The sequence below is a fragment of the Rhinolophus sinicus genome, linkage group LG14 (genome assembly GCF_036562045.2).
Source record: "Rhinolophus sinicus isolate RSC01 linkage group LG14, ASM3656204v1, whole genome shotgun sequence".
Taxonomy (NCBI): domain Eukaryota; kingdom Metazoa; phylum Chordata; class Mammalia; order Chiroptera; family Rhinolophidae; genus Rhinolophus; species Rhinolophus sinicus.
The window spans coordinates 21,513,942-21,537,529 of NC_133763.1; the positions used below are offsets into that span (position 1 = coordinate 21,513,942).

The 23,588-nt window shown below is 37.8% G+C and overlaps 1 protein-coding gene across 5 annotated transcripts in view; it reads left to right on the forward strand.

The window, feature by feature from the left end:
* The window catches only part of TMEM68 (transmembrane protein 68), a 45,468-nt gene that overhangs the window by 240 nt on the left and 21,640 nt on the right, over positions 1 to 23,588 (forward strand). For 4 of the 5 annotated variants that reach the window (XR_002135789.2, XM_019711063.2, XM_074319029.1 and 1 more), the window contains exon 2: positions 7,455 to 7,848. Coding sequence is in view for 4 of the 5 variants with exons in the window: in XM_019711063.2 (XP_019566622.1) it covers positions 7,524 to 7,848 (325 nt within the window). In the remaining variant the exon portion in view is untranslated. The remainder of the gene's footprint in view (positions 1 to 7,454; positions 7,849 to 23,588) is intronic. The other variant, XM_019711065.2, reaches the window with a different exon arrangement.

A 23,588-nucleotide genomic window follows, 5' to 3' on the forward strand; every position in this document is an offset into this window, starting at 1 on the left:
CCGCGGAGGCCGCGCGGCTAGTCTCCCCGGGGCTGCCCTGGAGTACCCGGCTGCGGGCTGGGTTTCCCGCCGGCCTCGGCGTTCGGCTCCGGCACCCAAGTGCTGGGGAGGGGAGGCCCTGCCTGGGTTACAGCGAGCCCGTTCACCTCGCTCCGCATCTCCTCTCGCGCTCAGAAACACTCAGTTCGGGATGTTTCACTTCTTAGTGTTGGAGCGAGGACTCTTCATCCTCACTAGAGGCCTCTGGGCTGGCTCAGTGTGGCCTCCCTGATCCCGGGCTTTGAATCGACCCTGCTGTGTATGAAAGCTAAAAGGAAATCCTGTGGTGGTCACGAGTGGAGTTGAGAGGCCGCGTTGGTGGTGGTGAAGTGTGCTCGCATTCAGACAAATCAGACCTGGAATCCTGGTTTATGCCCCTTTTACTACCTTTGTGACCCGGGCTAGCGACAGCCTTTCTGAGCATCATTGTGATCGTCTGTAAAATAGGGATGATTAACAGTACCTGTTCCCCAGGGCTGCTGAAAGGACTAAATCCTACCTCATATGTGCTATTAATAGTTTGCGTGGGTACATTCTTTGTAAGCTCCAGGCACTGTTGGTCCGCCCGGGTGTGCAGCCTGTAAAACAGGTCTCTGCCCTCAAGCGGCTGATTAATAAGAAAAATACATTTGCACATAACCAGGATGTCGAAAATTGTAACACCACTGCTAGATTTGAAAATAGCAGTGTTTGGTGTGGAGTGTTGGTTGAGACCACTCAGGCAGCTTCCTAAAAGAAGCACGTTCAGGTTCGAAGACCGTCGGAGCTCTTAGGACTAGGTTGGTGCTATTAACGCCAAAATGGCATTGGTATTGCTTTAGAATATTTAAAAACCAGGGTAACATCTAGACATTTAGAACAGTCGCTAATATTTTGACTGCATTTACTAGCGAGTGGAATAAGAAGATTAATTTTCAAATATGTTTATTCCAACATCCTTACTGCTGCCTTTTATGTCAGATAAGCTCATTTTAGTGACTCAGGAAGTTACGAGTGCTGCACAGTTACATATACCTCATGTGCAACATTTTTGGGATGAGGATAGGTTAAGAAAATAATGGTAGAATGGTAATTATCAAACAGAGTGGACGCTTTTAGCTGGAAGTTGAAGCACATTCTAGGGTTAAAAAAATAACCGTGAGAGGTGATTTATATCAGAACCTATAGTTTAAAGCTTGAAATCTAAAAGGTATTGTTTTAAAGATAAAGTGATTGGATTTGCTAGGTATCTTTTAACTGATAAACTTCAGCTTTATTGATTGTTTGAAATCGAATGCTTATTCACTAAAACTGAGTACTAAAACCCCTGCTAAACCATTATTAAATATACAAAAAGTAAAAGGGGAAATTAATTTATATTTATGCAAGTGTTACTTTTAATTGACATTGTCAGCATATTCTCAATGTGGCTCACGTACTAAAAGTAAGAAATGGATCTGCTACCACCATGGTGGTAAAAGTCCGGTATGGTGTTTAAAAGTAGATTTACTTCCTTAAGGTTTTGTAGAAAACAAACAAAAAATCCTGTGTTCTGATTTATTAGTTTTTGAAATATTCTGATTTTAAACGTCTATAAAGTCAGTTATAGTAAATGTTCCTCACCATCAGTATCAATGTGGTGATATTTCAACTTGTGAACTTTTTCTTACAAGTTATATTAGTTGCAGATGGGAAAATTAAGCTACTTTCTATGTGATGCATAGGTTTGTGTTTTATTGTAGATTTTTTTTTTTGGATAGGAAATAATCTGGAATTTTTGGTAACTAAAATGTTGTATCTCCCCCAAACCACCTTTTAACAACTATAGTTTTTGTTGGATTAAAATAAAGAGGTAGAGTCAAGAACAGAACAGCCTGTGGTAGATTGGAGGAGGAGAAGGGCCAGGCAGAAGTAGAGGGAACACAGAAATTGTAATCTTAATGTTTTCAGCCTTTCTGTCGGGGGTGGGTGGGGGGGTTGGGGGGGTGGGGGGGTGGGATTAAAGAAATTGTAATGAAAACCAGAATAGGAAGTAGGAGAACTTGGTTTTAATTTTGGCTCTTGGTTTATCAGTGAATTAGTTTGGTAACTTTGGGCAAGTCAACTTGGCTTACTGTTTTTTTTGTTGTTTGTTTGTTTGGCTTTCTGTTTACAACTTTTGTTTTCTACAAAATTAAGAGGTTGCGTTCATTGAGTTCTAACACATTTTCTCACATTATCAAAACTATTTTATCAACTCAAAAGCTTGTTATTCAAACTCCTTTGTTAATTCTCTAGTAGCAAGTTTTAGGGCACTTCTTGGTCTACATTTTTATTAAAGACTTGGATAAACACAAGTTTAGATCTATCTGAATTTAGCTGGTGTTTGTGCCTACTATGTGCTAGGCATATTATTCTCAGTGCTTCACCTATGTTTTCTCATATAGTCATCTACTTGTTTACTGATGGATCCCTTTTTGCAACAATATTCCTTTGAAGAGTTGTCTGTATTTGTGGTTTCCAATTCATTTACTCCTGTTTTTTCTTGAACTTACTCCACCTGATTTTCATCCCCACTGTTTCAAAACAGTTCTTATGAGGGCTTGCCAATGCCTCTTTGTTGTAAAATCCGATGATCATTTGTCATTCTTTATCTTACTGGATCTCTGAGCATCATTCGAAACAGCTAAATACTCCTTTCTTGTTGAAGTGCCTTATTATTATGATATCCAGGATGCTGCTCCTGGAGGAAGGATGCTGGTTCCTCATTGTCTTCCCAACTTCTAAAATGTTGAGTTCCCCCAGGCTCAGTCCTAGAAGCTATTTTGTATTCACTCCCTAGAGCAGGGCCCGCGATCCATTTTATTGGCCCGCAGCAAATTCCAAAAATATATTTAGTTTACTTAAATAAACCAGGTGAGGCAATACATACTTCACCTGGAGTGAGTGGCCCGGCTGTTTGTGTATTTTATCGAATATGGCCCTTGGTGAAAAACGTTGAAAAAAGTTTGGACACTCCTACCCTAGAGGGACCTTATTTAGTTTCGTGGTTTTGGATACTGTCTATATATGTCACCAGTTCCTACATATATTTCTCTAGCCCTGATCTTCCTGCTAAACTCTGCTGACGTCCAGCTGTATATTTAACGTCTTCACTTGGATGTCCAATAGAAACTTAACATGTTCAAAACTGAATTCATGATCTTCATCCCATCCCCAAACCTGTTCTTCCTGAAACTCCATCTTTTCACAAGCAAGCAGGTAATGATGATGATGATGACGATGACGATGGTGATAGCAATACTTAGTGTTTGCATAGTGGGAGGCACACTTCTAAGCTTTTTTTTATATAAAATGTTCACAACAGTCTTATTAGGTAGGTACTGTTATTACCCCCATTTCATAGATGGAGAAACTGAGGCAGAGAGGTATTAAGTAACTTGCGTAGGTCAAACAGTAAGTGGCAGAGCCTCCCAGGATACAAACCCACGTTGCCAAAAAACTGTCGTCATCCCAGACTTCTCTCACTCACATTCTACATCCACTCATCAGCAGATCCTGTTGGTTTTATCTTTAAAATATATCCAGAAACTGATCATCTCTTATGACCTTCATTCTGCCACACTTGTCTGAGCCACTTTCTTCACTATTTCAATTGTTGCAATAATTTCCTGTTTGTTCCCTGTACAGTAAATTCTCAACATAGTCATTTAAAATCCAATTCGGGCAGTCTCACTCTTCTGATGCCTTCTTCATCTCCCGTAGATAAAAGCTGGCCCACAAATTCTACAATGCTGCCTCTCTCTGCCCATTTCTTACTGCTCTCCCTATCACTCTTCCTCAGCCTGCCTACCTTGCTGCTCCTCAGACCACACCAAGTATACAGCCTTTGGACTTGCTGTCCTTTTAGCCTGGAATTCATTCCAGATACTCACATGGTTTGCTTCCTTACTTCCTCAGGTCTCTGCTCAAATGTACTTTTACATGTAGCCTACCCAGACATAGTGACCCCCTCCTCACTCCTCCCTTGCCTCCTTTAGATCTCTTTATTCTTCTTACCCTGCTGTACGTTTTTCTGTATGGCACATCTGGATTACTGTACATGCTTCTCTTAATATCAGTTAACTGGAGTCAAACACAGGGAGTAACCTCAATCGTGAAAGGTTATGAAATCAAGGTCAGAGAAATGGTTGAAAGAAAAAGATTCTGACCAGAAAAGGGGATTTTGCAGTTCACGATCTCTGTCCTAAAACTTCCAAGGTTGTGTAATGGAAGAGGTTCTACAGGACAGAACTAGATCCAGTGGGAAATGGTTACAGCGAGGTTCATATAAGGGAGATCTTTTTAGTAGTTTGATGGATGGTTTTGAAAATTGAATGGGACGCATTTTGAGTTTTCTGTTCTGGAATGGTTTAAATCAAAATTAAGGATGACCATTTGTGGAGGAAGTTCTTGCATGCAGCACTGGGCACTGGTAAGGGACTGCTAGATGTCAGGAAGGTTTCTGTGTAACCTTGCTCACTGGCTGTCTGCCTATGCACTCACTGTCCCTTTCCCCTCACTGTGTGTGTTAAGGATGTATACTAATGTATCAGAATGTGTTCCAGGCTAAGAGGTGTAGTTCTATTACCATATTGGATTGGAGGAGGTACTAAAGAAGGTTTTAAAATCACAAGGTTTTATAATCCTGTTAAAAATCAGAAATGAGGCTAGATTACTGGGGACAGTTGTATTAAGCAATAAGGGTCAAATCACCTAAATGATTGATTTTTAGGCCTAGAAAAAGCTTGTAACATATTTGAGAGACTATTATAAATTTTAGTTTATTAACAATATTTAACAGCTCTTTTTTTGAGATATAATTCACCATAACAATTTATTACTTTAAAATGTACAACTCAGTGGTTTTCAGTATATTCCCACGTGTACAGCCATCACTACTATCTAATTCTGGCACATTTTCATTACCCCCCAAAAATACCTCTGTTTCCATCAGCAGTCATTTCTCATCAGCCCCTCCCCCAGCCCCTGGCAACCACTAATCTTTCTGTCTCTATTCTGGGTATTTCATATAAATGTAATCATAAAACATGTGGCCCTGAGTGCCTGACTTGTTTTGACTTAGTATAATGTTTTCAAGGTTCTTGAATATTGTAGCATTAACCAGTACTTCATTCATTTTCATGGCTGAGTAATCTGTTATATGGTATAGATAGCACTTTTGTTTATCCATTCGTCAGTTGATGGACATTTGGTTTGTTACCACTTTTTGGCTATTATGAATTATGCTGCGGTCAACATTCGTATACAAATTTTTGTGTGAATATGTTTTCAGCCCTCTCAGATATACGAGTATACACCTAGGAGTAGAATTGCTGGGTCATATGATAACCCTATCTATGTTTAGCTTTTGAAGAATTGCTGAACTGATTTCCACAGTGGCTGCACCATTTTGCATCCCCACCAGCAATGTGTGACGGTTCTAATTTCTCCACATCTTCATTAACACTTGTGTTTCTTTTCTTCTTCCTTCCTTCTTTTTTTTTAAAATATTTTTTTAATTGGGGAATATTGGGGAACAGTATTTTTCCAGGACCCATCAGCCCCAAGTTGTTGTTCTTCAATCTAGTTGTGGAGCGCGCAGTTCAGCTCCAATTCCGGTCACCATTTTCAATCTTAGTGGCAGGGGGCGCGGCCCATCCCATGTGGGAATTGAACCGGCAACCTTGTTGTTAAGAGCTTGTGCTCTAACCAACTGAGCCATCCGGCCGCCCCTCTGGCAGCTCAGGGGCAGCTTGTTATCCTCAACCTAGTTGTGGAGGGCGCAGCTCACTGGCCCATGTGGGAATCAAACTGGCAACCCTGTTGTTCAGAGCTCGAGCTCTGATCAACTGAGCCATCCGGACACCTCCCTTCCTTCTTTTCTTGACAATAGCCATCCTAGTGGGGAAAACTCTCACTGTAAAAAGTAAGAAGTTTTGCTCTGTTTCATTCTCAGTGATCAAACATTGGTGAATTATAGTGGTTTGACTCAGAATGTGATGTAGACAAAGCCCAGGCTTAAGTGTACTGTAGTCACTTCTGTTAGCATAACAGGCCCAGATTGCTGACAGGTAAATAGTTACAAGAAAATTAGACTAAACCCTCCATCCCTGGAAGAACAAATCAAAGTGCATGTCCTGCTAATAAGCCGGTTAGCAAGATAATCTTGGCATAAACATAACATGTAATTGCTTTTGTATTTCTGTTTCCCTCTCTTCCCCATGCCTTTCATTCATGCATTCATTTCCCGCCTCATCCACAAAGGATTTGAGATCATTTTCATTAAGATTATGTTGTATGGCATAAAGGTAAAATATCTCTAAGAATAGAATCAGAACCAGAGAAAAGAAGAATGGAAAAAGGAAATCTTATGTAGGAGAACATGATCATAAGGGCTAATATAATTGTATCATTGAATTTCATGTTTGATCATCAATTTATTGTCTGGCAAGGTTACTAAAAAGAGACATAGTTACACATATTAACACCGTACTTTTTCTCCGAAGAAGCAAGCTTTGTTTTCTGTATCTCTAAATTAAAAATAAATAGTCTCAGGTGGAACTTTGTATAGTACAACTAAAGAGTGTATAGGGGTGTCCTAAAGCATTGATAGAGTATAATTTTTAATTCTGATACAGTGGTGTGGGGCTGTATTCATATTTGTCACACATTTGTGCATGTCTCTTGCTATTTTATGGAAATTCTAATTCTAGGCATTAATGATTATCTGTTTTTAATCATACTTTTTTCCGTTTGTATACTGTGTTTTCCAGAATATATACATTGAAGCTTGGGACAAGATATCTGTCTAATTTCTGGTAGTTAAATAACTTGTTTAGAGAGTAACAAAATAATCGTATGGCTGTATTTTCAGTCATTTAAGATTGAAGAGAAATTTTAGTGACTAGAAGATAAAAATGATACTGATAAAATATTTATTAGTACATGATGTCAAAAGACAGCTTTTCTGTAAACCTGCTTATAAAAGACAGTATCCAAAAATATATATGTCATCATTTCCTAAAGATTTGGGTTACTTTTATTGAATCAGATATTGATGTTTTCTTTTGTGAAGAAGAGAGATATCTCAGTATAACTTATTTAAGACACAAATGTTCAGTATGATCCACTTAAGATATAAGTCAAATTAATAAGATCAATCTGAAATTTCATTCTTCATCAGCTTTATTTTTCTCTTTCAGTTATAGCTTGTGAGTTCTTTCAAAAGCTAAACCTTGAAATACTTCATGGGTTGACAAGTGAAAGTTTATAATTTTCACATATCTATCTGCAGCAAAGTTAACCATTTACAATCTACTCGTTTTTGGTATTAAGAAATGACTAGTATTTATGCAGATAAAAATTTCACTTTTCAGCTGTGAAGAGAATAACATTGGATTCTTTTTCCCTTCTAGTGGCAAAATTAAAGACCTGTGATGACAATGAAGAAAGAGGCTGAATTTGTCATTTTCACCTGAAGAAAAATGATAGACAAAAATCAAACCTGTGGTATAGGACAAGATTCTATGCCCTATGTGACTTGTCTGATTCACATATTTGAAGAATGGTTTGGTGTGGAGCAACTGGAGGACTATTTGAATTTTGCAAACTATCTCTTGTGGGTTTTTACACCACTAATACTTTTAATACTTCCTTACTTTACTATCTTTCTTCTCTACCTTACTATTATTTTCTTACACATTTATAAAAGGAAGAATGTATTAAAAGAAGCCTATTCTCATAATTTATGGGATGGTGCAAGGAAGACGGTGGCAACTCTGTGGGATGGACATGCAGCAGTTTGGCATGGTAAGCAAGGTTACTTTGATCTCTGTGTGTTGCTGTTCATGTGTGTGGCACAAAAACTACATCATTTCATTTATTGATTGAGAAGATACTGAAAAATATAATGGAAGGTATATTTACTATTTCTTGTTACTTATTTGCATGCATTGTGCATATACATGTTTTTCTTAAAATGGGCTTTTCTGCACATTAGTGTCCATTAAAGAAAGAACTATATCACAGTATAGACTATTACCATAAGCTAAAATATTAAAATTTATATGTAAGACATCTGAAAGAATACAAGATTAAAACCGTATAGAAGACTGTTTTGAAGATACTTTAATTATTTAGCATTTACTTCCATTTTGTTCAAAATAAGTTTGACTTTCTCAGTGTAGAGATTTTTTAAAAAGGAATATGAAATATAATTTGTATATCAAAATTTACCTTATTTTGATATGATTTATTTCAGAGGTCATTATATCTTTCTCAATAAATGAGGTAGCAATAAGTTTCTCTCCAGAGTATTCATTCTTTTCTTTGTTATTTTAGACTGTGATGTTGTACATTTAATGATTGGTGTACATTTGGCCATCATGAAAATTGCCCTCTAGTGGCCTACTTTCAAGGACTTAGTATTTTTCTCTACTAATTTTTACCTTACTTGTTGGTCTCTTTTTGTTTTGGACTATACAAAAGTACAGAGGATTCAATGGGCTTGTAACAAAGATGTGCTTTCTATATCATGTTGTTGAGCATCAAAGTGGTCTCACAGAAAGACATGGAAGGAAGCACAGATTTTGAAATAGACACGTGAGTTGGTGATAACATCATAAGGAATATAAATGCCGAATCACTGTTGTACACCTGAAACTAGTATAATGTATGTCAACTATACTTTAATAAAAAAATAGCCACTTAAGGATATATATGATTGAAATATAAGGCTGCTGTTAGCAAAGATCACCAGTAATGTGCTTGTCAGGCTAACGTGTTGTCATTTTAATAGTCCATACTACATTCTTACAAATCTTTTCTGAGCGCTTAACTATGCCATACCCTGTAAAATGCTTAGCATGTATTAATTCTTTTAAACCTTATAACATGACAGACAGATTCTATGTATTACCTCCATTTTACAGTTTTCCATGAGAAAACAGGAGCAGAGAGGTTGTTATTTGCCCAAGGTACACCAGGAAGCTAGGAAAAAGAGCCAGAATGCAACCTCAGATATCAGGTTCCAAGGCCTGTACTTTTGTAATCTGTCCTGTGTGGTAAATTTGTTGGGGATTCAGGGTCAAAAGAAGTGGTATTCAGCAAACATGGGTTTTGATGTATTGAATTCTTAATATTTACTCATTTATACTAATGCTCTTGCCAGTCAGTACAACACTCATACATACTCTCTCATGGTTGTTTTACATGAGGCAAGATGATACTTTAGCATTCCATGTGTGCATGTCTGTAGAGACTGTGTCAATGTAGACTTCTGTTATTCATTGTCTTTAAAATAATGGTACAAAAATTCAGTGGCATCGTTTACAATACTCATTGGGAATATATATATCTCCCTCCCACATACGCATCCCTTATTTCTCAGGATAACATACATTGTAAGGAATTTTAATTCAAGCGCTAAACTTATTTTGTAGCAGAATATATAATTTTGAGGTATTTTATTTATTGAGGTAATTTTAAATATGCACTTTTGACTTCAGAGGAACTATGACATACATAGTTCTTAGGCTGTTTTAATGTTTTATTATAACATTTTATTAGCATAAGTTAGCATTTTATTAGCATTTTTAAAAATGATTTTCTTTATCCTGTTCTTTAGTGACATATATAAAAGGCATTTGTATGCATATTTATATTTTGTATTGGTGTCAAATCAGTATTATTAATTCATGCTTTCAAAGGAATCTTCAAAGGAATTTTATAACTATTATGAATGTTTATTGTAAAGAATGTGTCAAAAAAAATAAAGAAGAAAATAACAGTTACTTAAAATTTACCATGCATTAAGTTCTGTTAAAATTGTGTTGCATTTATCATTTTTAATGTGTGTGGCAGACTAGTGGTTTTCATGTCACTCAGCCTTCTTAGTGACTTCTAATGACTACATGGAACTCTATAAATCCTAAAACTAATTTAGTCAGTTATCTATTGAACTTTCAGTTATTTATAATTTGTTTATGTAAGTGTCTCTGTACAAGAATCTACCCAGTGTTTTCTGTTTTGAAGTAAAATTTTACCCTCATACTATATATACTGTAAGTGCTGAACATTTTTTAGAAAATTCTCTGATTCTTATGTGCTGTGCCACATAATACCTACACTATCAAGAAATGTTAGTTTGATGTTTCTTTAATACCTATATTTCTAAGCAGTTTGCTTGGTGATGATGGGTCAATGAGGTCCTTATCCTCGAGTTGCTTACAGCCTTTAAACTGCAAAAATTGGAGTTATTTTTTAAAAACATTTCTCTAGAAAGTATGAATGACATTTTAAAAAGCTAGACTCTTAATATTTAATTATTTCCCCTGAAAATTAATTTGATGAGGAAGAGTCTTCAATAAGATACCTAGATTTTGTTTGTTTTTATATTGGGGAAGGGGAACAGGACTTTATTAGGGAACAGTGTGTACTTCCAGGATCTTTTTTTCCCAAGTCAAGTTGTTGTCCTTTCAATTGTAGTTGTGGCGGGCGCAGCTCAGCTCCAGGTCCCTTTGCCGTTGTTAGTTGCAGGGGCACAACCCCCCATCCCTTGTGGGAGTTGAACCATCAACCTTGTGGTTGAGAGCCCACTGGCCCATGTGAAAATCCAACCTGTAGCCTTTGGTGTTAGGAGCACCGAGCTCCAACCGCCTGAGTCACCGGGCTGGCCCTAGATGTTTTTGAGAAAATTTAAACTATATTTTAGGATGTTTGTAAAGATAATGAGGTCCATGACTTTTAGTTTAGGGAAGTAGGTAATATTTTATTTGGGGGCTTTTAGTTGTTTGTTTTATCGTGTGTGTGTGTGTGTGTGTGTGTGTGTGTGTGTGTATTATACAAAAGAATATACTTTGTTCTCTGAAAATGGTGTTTATGCTTACCTAACACTAATAGAACTGATTCAATTCATTGCCAATACAAAATTTTGGAAAAATGCAAAGGTTTGATTAAGTAGTCTGATCATATGGGTTATTATTTATATTACATGAGTGACTGATTTTTTTTTAAAAGGACTATAATAGCACAAACTCAATTTTCTTTTACTTTTTCTTTTTTTTTAAAGATTTTTTTTATTGGGGAAAGGGAACAGGATTTTATTGGGGAACAGTGTGTACTTCCAGGACTTTTTTTCCAAGTCAAGTTGTTGTCCTTTCAAGCTTAGTTGTGGAGGGTGCCGTTCAGCTTCAAGTTGTTGTCCTTTCAATCTTAGTTGTGGAGGGCGCAGCTCAGCTCCAGGTCCAGTTGCCATTTTCTAGTTGCAGGGGGCACAGCCCACCATCCTTTGCGGGAGTTGAACCGGCAACCTTGTGGTTGAGAGGACGCATTCCAACCAACTGAGCCATCCGGGAGCTCAGCGGCAGCTCAGCTCAAGGTGCCGTGTTCAATCTTAGTTGCAGGGGGCGGAGCCCACCATCCCTTGCGAGACTCGAGGAATTGAACTGGTGTGGTTGAGAGCCCACTGGCCCATGTGGGAATCGAACCGGTAGTCTTCGGAGTTAGGAGCATGGAGCTCTAACCGCCTGAGCCACCGGGCTGGCCCCTTACTTTATATTTTTTAAAGAAATAGATACATTTTATTTACTAAAAGGATCATATGAATTAAACTATATGTAGCAAAGTCTTTATGGGAAAATTAAATTGGGGTATCAGGAGAACATTACCTCTCTATTTCCCTTAGATAAGAGTTTCCTTTCAACTCCTCTGTCTTTAATGCAGTGAAGGACTCCTCAGCCAGACCGCAAGAGTTTAAAACCAGGCTCTCCCCAATTTCTGGCTGGGTGACCTTGGCAAGTTATCTAACATTCTTTCCCTCTTTCGTCTTTTTCCCTTTCCTTTTGCTTCTCTCCTTTCGCCCTTCTCCCTTTCTCTTCCTTCCTTTTGCAACAATCATGATTTTTTAAAATTTCATTTTGAAAAAGACTTAGAAAAGTTAAAATAGTATTGAGGGTTTCTGTATATTTTTCACCCAACTTCCCCTAATGTTAACATCTTATATAACCATTTGTACAATTATCAAATTAACAATTGTACAGTAATATTAACTAAACTACAGATATTATTCAAATCTTACCAGTTTTTCACCAATATCTTTTACCAGGATCTGAATACTGCATTTTGTTGTCATGTCTCCTCCAATCTATGATGGTTTTACTTTTTTTTGGTCTTTTATGGCCTTCACTATTTTAGAGAGTACTGCTCAGTTGTTTTATAGACTGTCTGTCAATTTAGAGCTGATGTTTTCCATAATTAGATTGAAGTTACGCTTTTTTGACAAGAATACCGCAAAATTGATGATGTGTTCTTCTCAGTGCATTATATCAGAGGTTCATGATGTTGACATGTCTTATTATTGGTGACATTAACTTTGATCACATGTTAAGGAGGTGTCTGCCAGGTTTCTCCACCATAAAGTTGCTACTTTTTACTTTGTTCCTGATAAATATCTTGGAACTACCTTAAAACTATGTAAATAGCCCTTCTCCTCAAATGAGATACTTAACTTTTCTGAACCTCATTCTCCTCTTCTTTAAAATGGGTTGTTGTAAGGATTTAGTGAACTTTCATGTAAAGTATTTAGCATAATTTCTATTACATACTAAATGTTCAATATAGTTATGTGCTGCTTAACGATGGATATACATTCTGAGAAATGCATCCTTAGGTGATTTCATCATGTAAACATCATGGAGTGTACTTACACAGACCTAGATGGAAGGGCCCACTACGCCCCTAGGATATATCTATATGGCATAGCCTACTGCTCCTAGACTACAAATCTGTACAGCATGTTACTGTACAAAACAGCATGAGATTAAATGATGCACAAGAGAAAATGATGCAATCAAGAGAAACAGTAAACACGAGATATATGAGGCTGCTGCCAGAGTAACATGGCATACTCTTTTATAGCAGAGTTTTTTTAAATAAGTAAAGTACACTCTAAAATAATAAAAAATATACTACAGTAAAAACATAAACCAGTAACATAGTCATGTATTACATTATGAAGTATTATGTACTGTACATAATTGTATGTGCTATAGTTTTATATAACTGGCAGTGCAGTATGTTTGTTTACACCAGCATTACCACAAATGTGAATAATGCATTGTGCTACAACATTATGATGGCTACAGCGTCACTAGGCAGGTATTTTTCAGCTCCATGATAATCTTGTGGGACCACCATTGTGTGTGGCCTGTTGTTGACCAAAATGTCATTATGCGGCAGATGACTGTAAATGTTAGCTATCATATAGGGCATCTTTCTTGAATTGGAAGACACTAAAATACATCACTGTATGTTGATCATTGTTAAGTTCAATTTAACTTACCTACTATGTTCAGGGTCCCTAGTATTTTAAGATACAGTTTTAGGCTATCACATTTTTGACTATTACTCCTAGTAAGAAATACATTTTGCCACCTAGTATACACACATGTATATACTGTTTCATGAAAAGTAAATATACTTTGTACATGTGATTTGCTCTATTTTTAGTCTACTCTCTTTTTTTTTTACAAAGAAAAATGTTTGTCATAACTCACTGAAGTGATTTCATAAGTCACTAATAGAGTGCAACCAGCATTTGAAAAATCACAGCTAGGTTAGCATGGACATAACTGTAGTAGGACGTGTGCTATGGGGCAAAATTCAGACTTTGGTGTTAGACAAATGTGGGTTTTGCATCCGGAGCCCCACCACTGTGTGACCTTGAGTAAGTTTTTTGGGCTTTTCTCACTTAGGTTTCCTCTTCAGTTCCCGGTTTCTGTGAGGACTAAATAAGAACAGTTGTTATGGGCCCAATACAGTGCTTGTCATGTAAATACTCAATAAATAGTCATTCTGTTTTCTGCAGGGCAAAAAAAACAAAAAGCACTATTCAGAAAGGAGGTAGCTTTTGAACAAGGCTTTGAAGAATGAGTAAGAAAAATTTAAAATTTAAAAACCAAATGAAATGGACAGTTTTGCAGGAAAGTAGAAATGATCAAAACTGGTTCAAGAAGAAGAGAGAAAAACAACAGACCAATAATCATAAAATTAGTTGGAACAAAAAGTCGAGAATCCACAAGTTATAGCAAACTTTTAAGCAACAAATAATGCCCATCTGAAACTGTTTCAGTGTGTAGAAGAAAATGTGGCGCTATAGTTTATTTTGCAAGACTAGTATACTTTGCTATCAAAACTAAGGAGAGCACACCCAAAAAGGAGATTTCTGGGTCAGTCTTAGAAAATAATTTTATAAAATTCAATATATATGATTAAAAAAATCTTAGCAAGTGAGGACTAAAAAGTACTAATTTGACTAAGAAAGGGACTGTACCAGAAATCTTTAACAAACATGATCCATAATGGAGAACTGAAGAAGTATTAAACCAATTGCAATCAGTACAGACCAGGACAAGGATGCTCTCACCACTACTATTTAACATTGTCCTGGAGGTCCTAGAAATAAGTATAAAGATTAGAAAAGAAGATACACCTGAAAGAACCAAGTGAATCAACTAACAAACTTATCAGTTATAGTAAGACTGGTTAGCAAGCAGAATGTGCATAAGGTCACCATAAAATTAGTAACTACTCATATACCACTAGTAATTCTCTTAAAAATGGAAAGGAAAAATTTGGTTAAAGACTAAAGCTAACAAAAAACATGTAAGAACTTTATGGTGAAATACTTTACAGGTGGAATTCGAAAAAGAGTTGAAGAAGTGGATAAAGAATCTCAGTACAGTGAAGATGTCCCTTTATACTTTATAGCCCATACTACCAGTTCATCTGTTAATTTGATACAATTCTAACTGATTTTTCATGCAATAACCGAGGCAAGTTTTCAAAAAAACAAAAGTATTTTCCCTATCATATCAAAAACATTAACATTTTTAATGATTAAAATTATGGTATTGGTACAGGGAAAGGATTATCACAAATACATCAAACATTAAAAAGTTCAGAAACACGTGAATCTAGTAACTGATCAAAGTAGTTTTCCAGATCAGCAGGAGAAGACGTAGGAAAATATTTGATGACCTCCAAATACAGCCTTAAAAATGAGTTTACAATGACAAGTTGAGATGGGATCTATCTCAGGAGAAGATTATCCTTATCTGAATTCATGCTGTTGATGTCTAAAGCCAGTAGGCAGTAACTCATTTACATAATAAACATTGCGGTGGAGATGAGACCACTGGAGCTCCTTGTAATCATCAAATCCTCTCTCCATGGGCTAAGCTATATGGAAAGCCGAAAAATCAGGAGAGCGTAGCACGGGGTCAGAGCAGGGGAGGTAAATAAATTTGTACTTAATGGCATCAAATAAGAGCCGCATCATCACAAAATAGGGATGTTGTTATTAACAAAGCCCAGACTACTCAAAATTTGCATATTGAGGCTCCCCATCCCTTTACAGTGGTTGGATGGACATTGACAATAATTACCTTTGTGATTGCTTTCTCTGAGCTTCTTTTGCTCATCAGAAACCCTTAGGATTGGTGATATGTAGGCAGAAGATAATGGGGCTGCACTTTGAAACTTATATTGGGAAGAGGGTGTGATAGGTTTAAGGCAGTTTCTGGAGGTAGAATGTATAGAACTTGGTGACCAGGTGAATGTAGTCTGAGATAGGAGGAATTAAAGTGTCCTAAGATTTTTACTTCTGCTAGATAGAGGAACGTTGGACAGGAAGTGCTTCATTTAGATGTAATCACATGAACAGAAGCACAAAGGTGGGAAGGTATATTTAGGAAGTCACCATTAGTCCATGCGATTCATGAAAGAATCTGACTAATATCACTTGATGGGCAGTTGGAATCTAAAAGGCCTTGAAAATGTTGGACTAAAGTGATAATCCACTAATGCTTTCTGTGCAAGAAGTGGTATGATCACACCTATGCGCTGAGAGTGACAGTTAAATAATATTTGGACTTCATATTTAGTGTTGCTATGGTAAACTTCAGTTTTTGTCAATAATTGAATTGATTAATTGAATTTTTCTGCTTTCAACCAGGTGACTTGGTATTATGTAAGTAGTTCAGTTATTTCTTAATTCTTTGTTTTAATGTTCTGGAAAGCAAGAGAGAACCTCAGAAATACTCTGTATAGAATCCCCCAAAGAAATACTCTAGTATTCTTTATTTTTCAGAAAATTTATCTGATGGGACAATTGATCCTTCTGGTAACTTCAGATAATCTCAGTGATTGTTCTGTAGAGCTTAAAGTAAATTGACTTACTTGATTAGAATTAGGTAATTGGAAAGAAATTTTAAAAGTATAGAAATACATAAAATCTTGACATATCATTAAATTTAATTTTTAAAAACATTCTCTTAAGTCCATTTGAAATATTACCAAGTGGTTTATTCTTTCAACACTAGAATCACAGTTACCACACTTAATCTGTTTGGTAAAGACATTATACACTAATTTAAAAATGAATTTCCTGCACTAAAATTTACACTAAAATGTTTCCAGTACTTGAATGCTTGTTTCTTAGCAAACCAAAGAGGGATAAAAACTTAAGGAAAGAAACTGACAGTTTCAGATTTCCATATTCTGGACTTTCTTTTGGTGTCTTACAAAGAGTGTGTCAGTCCTTCTTGGGACAGCTGTTGTGTGTGGGGCAGTATGGTTATAGGAACTTCCTTTCCTTTTCTGCTATAGCCACTGGAAATTTCCTTTTTACCTTTTTTTTTTTCTTTCTTTGAGCTTAATTCTGCTCTTGGCCTCTGAATGCTTCCTTTTTTCTCTTTTTCTCTCTCTCCCTTACTCCTTCCCTTCCTTTCTTTCCTTCCTTCGTTCCTTCCTCCCTTCTTCCTTTCCTCCCTTTCCCACCCTCCCTTTCTTCCTTCCTTTTTGGAGAAAGCCTTCCAAAATAATTATATTTAACCCAATGGAGTATAAACCAGAGGTGGTGGTTCATTTATGACATTAAAAAATAGTAACAAAGACATCTTAATTTATATATTTATAATTTTTTTCATTTTTTAATTGAGGTATAATTGACATATAACACATAACATAATGGTTAGATATTTATATAATTTAAGAAGTCATTCCCCCTGACTAGTATTACTGACTATACAGTGGTACCTCGGTTTTCTAACATAATCCATTCCAGAAGATCGTTCGAGTTCTGAAACGTTTGAAAACCGAGGCACAGTTTCCCCATAGAAAATAATGCAAAATAGATTAATCCATTCCAGACTTTTAAAATCAATCCCTGAAACTGCAAATTTAGCATGAATTTTACTATCTAATGATACCATAGATCCACAAAATTTACGGCATTCGTAAACTGAAATGTTCGTCAATGGAGACGAAAACCAAGGTACTACTATACTTCCTATGCTTTACTTTACATCCCCATGACAATTTTGTAACTACCAATTTGTACTTCTTAATCCCTTCACCTTTTTCACTGGTCCCACAACGCCCTTCCCATTTATCACCCTGATAAATCTAGTACCCATCTGACACCTTACATAATTACAATATTCACTATATTCCTTATGCTATACCCTACATCCCACTGACTACTTTGTAACAACCAATTTGTACTTCTTAATCCCTTCTCCTTTTTCACCCACACCTCCCAATCGCCCTCCCATCTGACAACCATTAAAATGTTCTCTGTATCTAGGAGTTTGTTTATTTTGTCCTTTAGATTCCACCTATAAGTGAAATCACATTGCATCTATCTTTTTCAGTCTAACATACTCCACTCAGCACAATACCCTCCTGGTCCATCCATGCTGTCACATATGGCAAGAACCCATTCCCTTCCATGGCCATAAGCAATATTCCATTGTATACGAGTATATATATAATCACATGTTAAGGAGATAACTTCTCTTTATCCATTCATCCATCGATGAACACCCAGACTGCCTCCACATCTAGGTCATTGTAAACAATGCTGCAATGAATACATGGATGCACATGTCCCCTGAAAGTGGCGTTTTGGGTTTCTTTGGATAAAAACCCAGAAGTGGGATTACTGGGTCTTTCTTTGTCTCTTCTTATAGCCTTTGTTTTAAAGTCCATTTTGTCCGGTATAAGTATTGCTGCTACAGCTTTTTTGTTTGTTTGTTTCCATTTTCATGAAACATCTTTTTCCATCCCTTTAATTTCAGTCTGTGTGTCTTTCAGTCTGAAGTGAGTTTCTCGTAGGCAGCATGTGTAAGAGTTTTGTTTTCTTATCCATTCAGCCACCCTATGTTACTTGAGTGGAGCATTTAATACATTTACATTTAAAGTAATTGTTGATAGATATATGCAGTCACTGCCATTTTATTATTCATATTTTTTATTTTATTTTATGTTTTTTGTCTTAAAAAAGTCCTTCTAACTTTCTTTTTAATATTGGTTTGGTGGTGATTAACTCCTTTAGCTTTTTTTTTTTTTTGTCTGTGAAGCTCTTTATTTGTCCTTCGATTTTAAATGATAGCCTTACTGGGTAGACTACTCTTAGTTAGGTCCTGGTTTTCATCACTTTGAATATTACATGCCAATCCCCTCTAGCCTGCAAAGTTTCTGTTGAGAAACACCTGACAATCTTATGGGAGCTCCCTTGTAGGTAACTAGTTGCCTTTCTCTTGCCAATTTTAGGATTCTCTCTTTATCTTTAACCTTTGGCATTTTGATTATAATGTGTCTTGATGTGGGACTGTTTTGGTTCATTTTGTTTGGAACTGTTCGCACTTCCTGGACTTGTGTCTATTTCCTTCACCAGGTTAGGAAAGTTTGCAGTCATTATTTCTTCAAATAGATTCTTAATCCCTTGCTGTAGCTCCTGTCCTTCTAGTACCCCTATGATGTGAATGTTGTTAACGCTTGATGTTGTCCCAGAGGTCTCTTATACTAGCCTCCATTTTAAAAATTCTTTTTTCTTTTTGCTATTCCGATGGGGTGTGTTTTGCTACCTGTCTACCTTGATCTGATCCTCTGCTTTATCTAGTCGGCTGTTGAATACTTGTAGTGGACTCTTCATTTCAGTTACTGTATTCACTTTTGACAGATTTTTTATGGTTTCTGTTCTTTCTTATGTTTGCTATCTCTGTGTTGAAGTTCTCACTAAGTTCCTTTAACATCCTTATAACCAGTGTTTTGAACTCTGTATCTGGTAGGTTGCTTGCCTCCATTTTGTTTAGTTCTTTTTCTGGAGTTTCCTCCAGTCCTTTCATTTGGGATGTATTTCTTTGTTTCCTCATTTTGGCTGCTTCTCTGTGTTTGTTTCTATGTATTAGGTAGATCTGCTACATCTCCCAGTCTTGGCCAAGTGGTCTAATGTAGTAGGTGCCCTGTGGGCCCCAGTGACACAATCTTCCTGGTCACCTGTACTGGGTACTCCAGGAGTGTTCCTCGTGTGGGTTGTGTGTGCCTGCCTGTTATAGTTGAGTCTTATTGCTGTTGGCACGTCAGTGGGTGGGATTGACTTTCAGGGTGACTGACTGGCTGTGGGGTTTGGCCATGTCCACAGCTTATGGGCTGCTGTGTGTGGGGCTTACCCCATAGAGCAAGATTAGCCCCAGCAGGCTCTGGTGCCTGTTGAGACTGCCCTTCACGTGTGCTGCTTGTGGGACTACTTGGGTGATGCTCTGCTGTGGTTTGAAGACAACCTCCAAGTACGTTGGTTCTGGGGCCTCTTGTGAGGGGCTGTGGTGCAGGCCCAGATCACCCATTGCCTGTGACCAGCCAGGCACTACCTGGTGGGAGCTATAAAGGCATTCCACAGTTGTTGCCTGTGCTAAAACTGAAGATGTGTGAGAGAGGCCACACTGTGAACCGAGGATGGCTTGCACATAGCTCCACAAAAAGCCGGGACATCCTGAGGCCTGTTGCCATCTGCCAGTTCCTGTAAGGTTCAGCTGCTCATAAAGCCTTGTGTGGTACATGAGTTGGGTAAGGCAGGGTCTCAGCTAGTCACCTGGATGGGATGAGTTGTGTTCACCAGGTTAATGTGCATTGTGGTTTGGTGCCAGTGCTGAGCCTGGAGCTACTCAGCAAAAGTCTGAGAGCACACCAAGCTAGCCACTGCCCATCTGGGGCCTATGGACCTTTGATAGTTGTCGAAGAAATAGTGTGGGTGGAGCTGGCTGTTTGCTGAAAAAGTGCTTCCAGAGTTGGGAGAGTTGGGTGGGGCAGGGACCCAGGGAGTCACCAGGGTGGAGCGAGTGGAACTTACCATACCAATTCAAATTCAAATTTGGCCGTGGGCTTGGGGAGAGTGCTCAACATAGGAATGATGGTACGCGACTGCCAGCCACATGGAAGAGGGACCCCACACAGGGAAAAATGCAACTGTCTCTCCAGTCCTCACTCTGAAGCCACACAACTCAGTTTCTCCCTGTATATCTCCAAGGCCCACCGAGTCACTGTCCTCCTGCTGGAGCCTAGGGTGAGTGTCAATGAGCAAGTGAGTCTGTGCATGGGCCCTTTAAGAGGATGTCTGGGTTTCCCACAGTCTTCCACCCAACAGTCAGGATCCCTACTGTTTTTCACAGCCAGGTGTTGTGGGGACTTCTGTTCCCAGCACCAGTACTCACAGCTGGGGAGCTGGGTGTGGGGCTGGGCTCCCTCGTTCCTCTGGGTGCAACCCCCATGACTGAGATATCCGTCCTGATTCTCAGACAGAATCAGATATCCGTCCTGATTCTCAACCACCACACAGGTTTGATGTTGGCTTGTCTGGGTCTCCACCTCTCCTACCAGTCTTGACATGGCTTCTTCTTTATGTCTTAGTTATAAAACTTCTATTCAGCTAGACTTCAGATGGTTCTCCAGGTTGATTATTCTATAATTTAGTTGTAATTTAAATGTGGTCATGGGAGGATTAAGCAGAATGTTTATCCACTCTGCCATCTTGGATCTTTCCAAAATTTTTCTGGTTTCTTGAATAGACATTTATTGCTATGAATTTCCTTCTTAGAGCTGCTTTTGTTCCATCCTATAAGTTTTGGTATGTTGTGTTTCCATTTTCTTTTGTGTCAAGGTTTTTTTTGGGTTTTGTTTTGTTTTTAAATTTCTCTTGATTTTTTCATTCACCCATTGGTTGTTCGATAGGGTTTTTTCTTTTGGCCAGGATCAGGTGAGGCAATGGTCTGACAGTGGTGAGATGAGACAGAAAAGCAGGTATTAATGACTAGAGCCATGATCACATTCCATCTGGTCCTCAGAGTATCAGTTCCCAATTCCTGTGATAAAGTACTCAGAGTATTTTTCTTCTGAAACATAGGTGGAGCTTACTTAAATTTTTTATATTCCCTGCAATTCACCAGCAGCACAGATTGCTGTAAAAAAACTATGTTGGTGTTTGGTAGCAGTGTGAAGGACAGTAAGCAGGTTAATCTCTTTAGTTGGAGTAGGAGAAAAAAGGTACTGCCAGGAAGTCAACCTTGAACCTTGAACTGAGGTTAAGTTAGAAGGAAGCCTCTAGAGATCATTCCCCTCCCCATCTCCATTACCCTTTTCATCCTGTCATTTGCTTTCCTTGCTGAAACCCTTGTTCCTGCTTATGGTGACTTAGAATAGGGTTTATAATGTGGCAGGAAGAGGAGCTAAAGAATGGCAAGAGTCTCTAATGTATTACCAGTTTTCTTGGTCACAGTTTTTCCCCCCAAATGTAGTAGTTAGAGTCAATAATATTATTTTTGTTTTTAAAGAATAAAATGGGAATTCCTGAAGAATAATTTATGTTTATGAATTAAATAAAAGTTTTAAAAATTTACACCGCTATTTAGTTATTCACATGTTAACAGTTTAAATGGTGGTTTATTTTGTATTGGGTCACTAGTTAAGAGTTTTTTCCTGTTTTTATCAGTAATTATTTAATGACTGTTAAATTTTACTCTAGGTTGTGTTACCTCATAGGAAAGTTTTAACTTATTTGATGTCTCCTACCCTGACCCTTTTCACCCACCCCTCTTATGTTCCTTGTACTCTTTAGTAACTACTCTATATCAAGCATCACAGTTCTTTATAAGCCTGCAGATTCAATGAAGTGTGCTTCATGTTTCAGAGATGTATGATTCCTCCGATAACCTTGATTAGCAATCAAAAGTAGTCTTAAATTCTGATATTGTTTGTTAGGTTGAAACCTGAAGGTCTTTTTACCTTACAGAGTGTATGATTCTCTGATTTTACATTATTTTTCCATAGATGGCAATATGATTGTTCATTTTATTTGTAGACTTTTAAAAAATTAATATTCCAGGTATTGTACAAAGAACTTACTTTCTTAAATCATTTGACTGTAAGTCCGTACATTGCCCTCTCTTTAATACTGTTAGTGTACATTTCCTACAAACAAAAATGTTCTATTTAACATCACTAAAATCAGGAAATGAACATTGATATATTCTTAACATCTAATCTTTAGATCTCATTCAAGTATTTGAATGAGATAGCCTTTCCACTAGATTCATTGTTTTTTACAATTCCCTTCTACGTGTTGAAATTTCTAATCTGATTATATGCCCACTTTTTCTGCTAGATTCTTTAACATGTTAAGCGTAGTTATTTTAAGGTTACTATCTGATAATTTAAACATTTGGATCTGGTTCTTTTGATTAAACAATCTCTTGGCAATGGGTTTTTTTCCTTGCCATTTTGTATGTCCCATAATTTTTTAAATGAATTCTGGGCATTGTTTGAACAAGAACAGTAGAGAATGTGGTAAATAGTATTTGTCACTGAAAATTGTCCTTTTTCTGTCAGGTAGTTAGGGAGTGGGGTGGGGGTTAATTCAATCTATTCAATAGTTGAACTGAGATTGGGGTTTGTGGTAGCTATAGTTACCTTCAGTTCAGCACACACTTCAAAATCCTCCTGCTGCCTTGTGCATATGTAGAACCTAGAGTGCCAGAGGGGTATTTCTCGATATTCCTACTGCACCCTGAATCCTACATGCCTGTGCCACAGAAGGGCTCTCTCTTCATGCTGCTACTTCTCCTCCAGGAAAAGGTGGCCTTTACTTTTAACTCCATGTGAGGCTTGCGGTAAGGATGGGGGTGGCGGGGGCACTCCTTAATATTCCTGGTTTAGCCAAAATCTTACACAGGCCCTGTAGGCCTGGGCCTTTCTCAATGGTCCTCTCACTTTTTCCTGTGGCAGGCAAACTTTGCCTTGTATAGATGGGGGTTTGAGGTTGGGAGCAAGTTTCCTGTCCTTCCTCCTGGTGATAGCAGATCTCTTCTGTGTGTCATGTCAGGACCATGGGCCTACCCTATTCCGCCCAGTGGAGATGCTTTGGCTTCTACCCTTCCCTGGTAATAGTGTATTTTTGCCTGAGACTGGGATGGTGGCGCGAGGCCCGAGAGAGGAGGAGGGGGAAAATGGAGCAGCACTGTCCCTTCCAGCATCAGTTGCATATGCCTTTTCCTTAGAAGGGGTGTCAGGGTTTGCTTTTACAAGAGAAGTTTCCAGGGAGTAAGTGGGGTTTTGGTCTCTGTACCCTTAGCAGGGGCTCTCTTGGGTCCCTTGACTGCCCTGCCCCTAATTTTTCTTGAGAGCAACCACTGAGGCCTGTGGAGAAATGTTGGTGAGTG